Source organism: Phasianus colchicus, chromosome 1 (genome assembly GCF_987193195.1).
Source record: "Phasianus colchicus chromosome 1, bPhaCol1.hap1.1, whole genome shotgun sequence".
Lineage (NCBI taxonomy): Eukaryota > Metazoa > Chordata > Aves > Galliformes > Phasianidae > Phasianus > Phasianus colchicus.
The window spans coordinates 117,448,190-117,455,644 of NC_143436.1; the positions used below are offsets into that span (position 1 = coordinate 117,448,190).

Genomic DNA, 7,455 nt, shown 5'->3' on the forward strand with positions numbered 1-7,455 from the left:
ATTGTGGGGTCTCTTTCTCTGGAGACATTCAAAACCTGCTTGGACATGTTCCTATGTGACCTAATCAAGGCGTTCCTGCTAAGGCAGGGGATTGGACTAGATGATCATTCAAGGTTCGTTCCAAATCCTGACATTTGGTGGTTCTGTGATTCAGCAACTGGTATGGAGAAGAGACAGCAGCTATTAAAATGAAGACATGGGAAAAAAATAATCTTCACTTCATAGACAGGATTCTGGCATTTAATATTTTTAAATACATAATTTTAGCTCTTCTCTTCCCTTTTCCTCTCTTCTCTTCTATCGGCTCCACCGTTGTAGACAAAACTCTCTTATTCTCCTCCACAACTCACTAGGAAAAGGAGAGTCACAAGTTGTGACTGAGTAATTTTTGCCTCAAACACAGCTTGAGAAGAAAAAAGAAAAACTGCTTTCTCCCAGGATCCCTCTGACAGAGACAAGCTACAACTGGGACTGCAGCAACAGCATAGGCAGGCGTGCTGATACCTGTCTGTAGGCCCAAGCAGCTGGGAGAAGTTGTCAATTATGACCTCTTTGTGACAGTGGATGAGGATGAACACCGCCTGGCACAGGAAGGGCATGAACGTGCTGTGCTGTGTGGACGATGTGCAGCTGCGCAGGATGTGGAGGATCGGTAGCACCTGAAAGAAGAAGGGGAGAAAGAATGACTTGCTGCATCCTTGACTCTGCAGGGCCTAGCCATGGACATTCAGCACATGAGCAGTGCCTGCTCCCTTCACATGCTGCCAAGGCCTAAGCCTAAATTTCATGCCAGCCACCCTGTCCAAGCCCTAACTCTGCACTCAGGCTGTGCCTCTTTAGCACAAGAGGCAAACAGCACAAGGCATAGTGCAACAGCCAGAAGAAATCCAAGACATGTGGAAGAAAGTCTCTTACGTCCCGACAGATGTCTTTCCCATACATCTGCAGAAGAGTGATCATCCACTTCCCAGCTGCACGCACGTGCATTCCTTTGCCTTTCTGGAAGGTGTCCTTGATGGCCATCAGGAAGTCAATGGTTTGTTCCAGGGGGAGGTTTCTGCACACCATCTGCAGAGAAAAGAGAAGCAGGAGAGATCTCATCACTGCTCTGCAGCAGCTCTTCAAAACAGAAAGCAGTCTTGAGGGCATTCTTAGCTCAGCAGCTTGCCAGTCATTCAGGTGGCAATCACAATGCTCCTGCTCTCCATACCCTGCTATTTATATGGAAGGCGGTTGAGCCTTCTCTCAGCTGCTCCACCCATGGTGTTTGCTTATATGCAAAGCCCACCTCCTAGCAGCCACAGTCACACACACACACATCATGGTATCAGCTCCTTGCATGGGGCGCCTAAAAGCCAGACATAGCTCACAGCCTCCTGCTACTTGCTGAGAAAAGCGGTCTCAGGGTAACAGCTCATTCTGGAAATGGTGTGGGAGACGGGGCAGCATCGAGTAGTGCAGAAGCCTACACACTGAGATCCCACCACACCTTTTTGGGTCCACTTACCCTTGCAGTTTGGACGAGGTCTGGAGCTGAGAGATGGTGCTGCAGTCATTCAGCCCCTTACACAGGCTCCTGATGTCTCCAGTCTCGATGACTCTGTTGGCCACCTTGGCTGGAAAGAGCATAGGGAGAAAAGGCAAGTCATGCTTCTTGAAATGGAACCGCTTTCTATGGGGGAGAGACAGAGGACAGGGTGGGGAGAAGAAGAGAGCTGAGAGCTGTGCACGGTGCCTCTCCCTCCTGTAAACAGGGCCCAGCCCATGGGGCTCTGGTAGTGCTACGGAGGAGAGCACAGGGCTGGTGCATGGCTGCTCTACTCACCTTGGATTCGGAGAAGGGAGCTCAGGCATGTGACAGCCAACTGGCGGGATGTGGGCATGGGGTCACACGTCAGAGGTGCCAGCAATCCCACCAAGGAGCCAAAGTGCTTGCAGGCATCTCCTCTCTGCAGGGGTGAGAGACAGGAACAAAGCTGTAGGCAGCCCCAGCTCTCCCTAGCTTCTCCTGCCTGTGCCTTCCCCATACAATGGGTGACACAGCATGCACAGCTGGGCAGAGCTCTCCTTCCAGCTCAGGGGCTCTGGGGAGGGAGCAGGGAGCATGCAGTGGGGCTCTTCACTCACTCGAAGCTCTTCACAAGCAGCCAGCAGCTGGGAGCAGCAGCAACGGGATCTCAGTAACCCACATGGCCCCCACAGCTCTGTGGATCTTGCTGTGGAGGTTTTGCATGAGCAGCAAGGCAGCGGCTTGGAGTTCACTGCCTGCAAAAGGGCTCCCTGCCACCACCTGAGAGAGAGCAAGGAGAAGCAGGGTCACTTCTGCAGCAAGAGAAGCGGCTTCTTCCAGGAGGGAAGCAGCTTGACTCTGCCCTGATGGGCAAGGAGCAGCCAACGGCAGCAAGCTAGGGAAGAGGATGGCATCCCCAGGAGTGAGGATGCTGTTTCCTCTTCGGGGCTTGTGGCACTGGCCTCTGGAGCATCTACTTACCAGCAGACGTGCCAGCAGTGTCTGCAGAGTCAGCAGTGGGCCTACAAGGAGAAAGAAGTGCAGAAAGAAGTGCAGGAGAAAGACTCCAAGACACTCCATGCCCTGCCATACACACTTCTGCTGTCCCTTCTGGGTGCTAACACAGGTCAACAGAGCTCACTGGGGGAGTTTCTGCTCCTACCTTGAAACATGGAGCTGAGGAAATGGGGATCCAGTTCTTCCATGTCCCGCACCGTCAGGTCCCCTCTCTTAGCCACGGCTTGGACGCAGTGGGAGACTGGGATAAGCATGCTGGTGTACTCGGCTGGCACCACGTACAGCAGCAGCCGTGGCCACAGCAGCTGTAGGGAACAAGGCAGTAGAGCATGTCAGCGTTCCTGCCTCCACTCAGAGATGAAGAGGACTCTGTGAATTTCCCTGAGTCTTGTGTGCTTCAGAGCACATTGGAGGACAGACCTGGAGTGTTGGAATGTGACAAGGAATATGTGGTGCAAAGGAGTGGCAGCAGGGCAGAGTGTGACTTACTTTGGACATCCCTCTCGCAGAGACATCCAGTGACCCAAGGATGTCCACGCACAGCTCTTGGAGTGCTCCTTCTTTCTGGGCTTCCTGGGCAGAAAGGTCTCCAGCTGCCTGCACAACAGTGGTGTTGGAACACTGGTTACTCTCAGTTCTCAGGAGCCTCTCAGGAGGCTCAGGTGTGGCCCCACTGCTGCTTCTGTGCCAGCCTCTGAGCAGCACGGGTCTTCCACAGGAAGATGCTGCCCACTGTCCTTACCTTCTTCCTGTGGTGTGGCTGAACTCACTGAAGATGTGCCCCACCACATCCCAGGCTGAGCAGCTCCAGGTGTTAGCACTGAGCAGATCCTTGATGAAGTACAGAATGGCCCTCCTCACCTGCCAGAGATCAATTGTGGGTGTGATTTTGCTGCTCAGAAGGCAAAGGGAAGCCACCTGCTCATTGGGGCAGCCCTTTGGGCATGAGCAGAGAAGCCAAAAGCAGAGGAGAAGCCTTGGCTCCTGAGGTGAGGGCCAGGCCTTAGCACCAGGCTGTGCACTTTCTGTGCACAGCACAGGGACCTGCCCACTCCACTCTGCTCTCCCCATAGGAGCCATCATGACCATGTGGTCAATGCCCCAGCACATCCCTGGTCACCCCAGCCCTGCCCATGTTGGCAGCAGCATCACCATCCCAACAGTGTTTTCCTTTCCCCAGACAGCTCACCTGGCTCCTGGGGTCACTGCACACACACTGCACAGCCTCTGCAACCTGGGGCAGCTTCTCAATCATTGCTGGCTCTGTAAGAGATGCACAGAAGCATGCGTGGCGGCACAACCCAGGGATTTCTGGAAGTCCCAAATCGTACTGACCATCAGAGCGAGCCAGAGCACCAAGCAGACCCAGGGCTGCCACGCATCCAGCCTCCCATTCATCGCCCAGCTGTGACTGCAGAAACAGGACTGTTTCCTCTGGGCAGATTCGGGCTGCAGGAAGGAAATCCCATGCTGTGTTAGCAACCAACTCGTGCCCATTCGTGAGGTTAGAGAGAGGTGTTTCGACCAGGGCACCGGCAAGCATCGCCAAATCTCTTCTCCTTACCCTGCAGCATGATGCAGTGGGTCAGCTCTGCTCTGTCAGCCTCGCTGTGCTGCTGGGTGTCATCAGAGAGCTGTGGGAACAAAGTGCATTTGAGAAAACCGCATCAGCATTGAGGATGGAAAAGACACCATGCTGCCAGCTCTTGTCTCCCTTGACACTCACGGGAAGAGGACACGCAGACAAAACACAGCCTGCCCCACAGCATCCTGGGGGGCTCTGGAGCAGCCACAGGCATGCAGGAGCTAAGGCTGAGCAGCTGTCAGAAGCTCAGAGCTTTGCAGTCCTTCTGAGACTTAGCCAAGAGGGAAACTGCTGTGTGCACAAGGATAGACTCCCCTTACCTGGTAGAACACAGCACTGGTGATGGCCAGAAACTTGTCCTTAGGGATGACAGACTCAACTCCCTCTAAGGCCTCCAGGAAGATATCAAGGCTCTGCAAGAGACCAGGAGAGGAAGAAAGTGCTGAAGCCATATCTAGCCGCTTGGGATTAGAGAAACTGATTCCCAATGGTTTGTCTGCTGGGAGAAGCTCCCGCACAGATGTTCTTGTTTGTCCCCCCTTCCCAGCAGCACTAAGAGAGTCTCTCTGCTCTCAACCGAGCCCTGGGGTTTGGGCATCATTTGCAGGCATTTCCCACCCAGCAGCCCTCTTCTCCCCCATCAGATGCAAGAGCCCCATGTTGGTGGTGGTGAAGCCTCCCATCCCCAGGAGATGGGTACCAGTGACTCTTGGCTTCCTCCTGGCTCCTGTCCAGGTTGTTCCTTCCTTCACTGAAGAGCTCAGGAAGCCTCAGACCTCCCTTGAACACCTGTTCCTTCTTTCTCCAAGGGCTGCCCACCTCCTCCCTGCATCCCCCTGACCCTTCATGGCACTTGTATGGGCCCCATGTCCACACTGAGCCCAGTACAACATCTCACCTTGGTCACCCTGCAGGTGTCTTGGATCTCCTGACACGGGTGCATGAGCCAGAGGAGCTGTTCCCAGACATGCTCTCGGGGCAGCTCCTCTTGCAGGAGGACAGTCATCATGGCAGCCACAGCCCCAAGGACGGCCTGTTTGTCCTGGAGAGGGATGGCAGAGGCCCAGCATCAAAGACTGAAGGTCTTCCCCTTCCCCATATCCCTGTGCCCAACAGGAGATGGGCTTGCTCTCCCTGGGCAGGCAGGTTTTCCCTACACCCTCATCCCCAGCTCTCCCTGTCACATTGCTGTGACATGTGGCTGCTCCCTGGCAGAGAGATCCAGCCCCGAGCACAGAGCCAGTTTGGGGCCCTTTGCAGAGCCAGCCCACACCCTCGTCACCCCTCTGCTCTCAGCCCACTTGGCACAGACAGAGCTGCCGACATGGATGTCCCAGCTGCCATCCTGGGCTGGGAATGCAGCAGTGCTCACCTCTTCCTCCTTGCAGTCCTGCCAGTTCCTCACCACAAAGAAGAAGAGCTCATCAAGATTCTCATAGATTTGTTCTTTCTCTGTGGCAGGCTAGGGGCATTGCTTTCCGGAGGACAAGTGAATCTTGATGCCGTCCATCCATTGTTTCACAACTGAAAAAACAAAACAAAACAAAACAGCAAATAATTATTAAAAAACAAACAAACAAACAAAAAAAAACGGACAACAAAACAAAACAAGAGAAAAGGGAGCCTGTGAGAGTCTGCAGCAGGTTGAGGTGCAAGGGCTGTCCCAAGTTCCCCCTGCTCTGGGGCCAGCACTCACCAGCACAAGCGATGCGCAGGGTCCGGCCGCTCCTCACCTGGCCCACCACACTGCGCAGGCCAGCCAGCGTCAGCCACACAAAAGAGATGCACTGTGGAGCTGCAGAGAAGGAGAGGGACACGGTCAGAGCCTCAGCAGGGAGGGAGGAAAGGCTGCAGCCCTGCACCCCCCAGCTCAACGCATATCATGCGCAAGGGGAGAGACCCCTTTGCCTGGTTGTGGTAGGCATCAGGATGTTGAGGGCACTCTACCATAGCTGCTGAACAGTTTGCTCAGGGTGACGAGCACAAAGTCCTTGGACATCTCCCGTGTGGCCTTCAGGTGGCCCTGGAGCTCAGCCATCACCAAGCTGAAGTGTGTCCGGGCCAGAGCCACCAGAACATTGCTGGCAGCCGTCCTCACGCTGTCCGTCACGCCCTGAAAAAGAGTCACTGGTGACACACGGCACAGGAGACTGCCCGACGCCTTCCCTTGGAAGGGCTCAGCCACCGCTGTCCGCCAGCAGAACACCAGCGCGGGCAGGCGGCTCCCTTTGCCTTCGGGAGTGACCCCTCACCTGGGCTGCTGTCAGGTCCTGGGACACCTCTGCCAGCAGCCGGTTCACCACTCCGCACGGCGGGCGGCTGTCACCTTCCCACAGGACGTGCTCCAGCTCGCAGTACGCCTGCGCTCGGTCACCCTGGGGACAGGGATAGGTCACGTTTTGCTTTGCCCTTGTTCCCGGGGAGCCGCCCGCTGCCACCCATCGCTATGCCGATGAGCTGCCGGGGCCTGGCACTCACGGGACAAGAACCAGGGCAAGAACTGATGGTTGGACGTCCCCAGCTCACCTCCTGGTCTTGCAGGCGCTGCAGCAGTAAATTCACAGCACAGGTGGGGACAGGGCTTTCCACCCTGCCTCTCTCCCTGCAATGTGTATGTCTGGGCATGCAGCCCACACAGGCGAAGAGACCTGGAAGGAAAGAGCAGAGCAGCTGTCACTGGTGTTGCTTGGAGTCAGGGCCGAGCATCCGGCCAGCTCTGGGAGGAACGCTCCTCCAGCCCCATGGTGTGGGGTGGGCTGTGCTGGCACATGTGTGGTTGGTGGGAGAGGGAAGAGAGCCTTCCCCTTGCTGGGGTACTGGAGAAACCACGATGGACGGCCACACTCAGCAGAGCAAGAACAGTGCTGCTGGCACATCCTAAAGAGACACTGGTGGCACACACGTGCTCGGGCAGCATCACGGTGTCCAGAGAGGTGGAGGGACCTCACCTCGAAGGGCTCTCAGCTGCTCCATCACACAGGATGTTTCCAGATAGACACAACGCTCTCTCTGGGTTCACTTCCTGCGCGTCCCACAAGCGGACTGAGCCACCGCTCCCACTGCTGCCACAGGGGTGAAAGTGACAACAACTGTTACATCACAGCAAGGAGTGTCACCTCACAGAAAATGATGTGCCCTGGGCTGGGGACCAGACTGCATGAAGGCCAACCTTACTCATTCCAAAACACAACACGTTTTTATGATGCCCTCAACTCCAGAGCAGATGTGTTCTGTGCTAAAGCAGGGAATCACCTCAATGGGTGAGGGAGAGCCCCTGCCTCAGAGCAGCTCCCGGGTGCCATTGCCTGGCATTGCCTTAGTGACTGGGGACTCCATGCTGGGA

At 55.6% G+C, this 7,455-nt stretch overlaps 2 protein-coding genes across 5 annotated transcripts; both read right to left on the reverse strand.

Moving 5' to 3' along the window:
• Positions 1 to 233: 233 nt before the first annotated feature.
• Positions 234 to 5,567, reverse strand: LOC149919979 (uncharacterized). 4 transcript variants are annotated; one of them, XM_090124267.1, is made up of 15 exons: positions 5,485 to 5,567; positions 5,011 to 5,154; positions 4,433 to 4,525; positions 4,092 to 4,161; positions 3,863 to 3,976; positions 3,717 to 3,790; positions 3,270 to 3,388; positions 3,017 to 3,124; positions 2,492 to 2,832; positions 2,128 to 2,290; positions 1,826 to 1,949; positions 1,508 to 1,616; positions 916 to 1,068; positions 505 to 659; positions 234 to 349 (listed from the first exon to the last, which is right to left on the reverse strand). In XM_090124267.1, the coding sequence occupies exons 2-9, from the start codon at positions 5,119 to 5,121 to the stop codon at positions 2,727 to 2,729; spliced, it is 795 nt and encodes a 264-aa protein (XP_089980393.1). In that variant the 5' UTR covers positions 5,122 to 5,154; positions 5,485 to 5,567; the 3' UTR covers positions 234 to 349; positions 505 to 659; positions 916 to 1,068; positions 1,508 to 1,616; positions 1,826 to 1,949; positions 2,128 to 2,290; positions 2,492 to 2,726. The 4 variants fall into 4 exon arrangements, with proteins under 4 accessions (XP_089980393.1, XP_089980383.1, XP_089980387.1 ...); XM_090124257.1 differs by having other exon boundaries at positions 2,492 to 2,532; positions 2,673 to 2,832; positions 3,717 to 3,976; XM_090124261.1 differs by having other exon boundaries at positions 982 to 1,068; positions 3,717 to 3,976.
• Positions 5,553 to 7,190, reverse strand: LOC149919980 (maestro heat-like repeat-containing protein family member 2A). Its single transcript, XM_090124272.1, has 6 exons — positions 7,061 to 7,190; positions 6,639 to 6,760; positions 6,365 to 6,487; positions 6,060 to 6,225; positions 5,809 to 5,907; positions 5,553 to 5,636 (listed from the first exon to the last, which is right to left on the reverse strand). The coding sequence occupies exons 1-6, from the start codon at positions 7,083 to 7,085 to the stop codon at positions 5,575 to 5,577; spliced, it is 597 nt and encodes a 198-aa protein (XP_089980398.1). The 5' UTR covers positions 7,086 to 7,190; the 3' UTR covers positions 5,553 to 5,574.
• Positions 7,191 to 7,455: the final 265 nt, after the last annotated feature.

Excerpts from the sequence above, each read along its gene's own strand:
- LOC149919980 (XM_090124272.1), bottom strand. The coding sequence starts at position 7,085 with ATGGAGCAGCTGAGAGCCCTTCGAG. Across the intron at positions 6,488-6,638 it reads AGCGCCTGCAAGACCAGGAG|GGTGACCGAGCGCAGGCGTA; the intron begins GTGAGCTGGGGA and ends CCCTGTCCCCAG. Across the intron at positions 6,226-6,364 it reads AGGACCTGACAGCAGCCCAG|GGCGTGACGGACAGCGTGAG; the intron begins GTGAGGGGTCAC and ends ACTCTTTTTCAG.
- LOC149919979 (XM_090124257.1), bottom strand. The coding sequence starts at position 5,121 with ATGATGACTGTCCTCCTGCAAGAGGAGCTGCCCCGAGAGCATGTCTGG. Across the intron at positions 4,526-5,010 it reads ACACCTGCAGGGTGACCAAG|AGCCTTGATATCTTCCTGGA; the intron begins GTGAGATGTTGT and ends GGTCTCTTGCAG. Across the intron at positions 3,125-3,269 it reads AGCCACACCACAGGAAGAAG|GCAGCTGGAGACCTTTCTGC; the intron begins GTAAGGACAGTG and ends ACTGTTGTGCAG.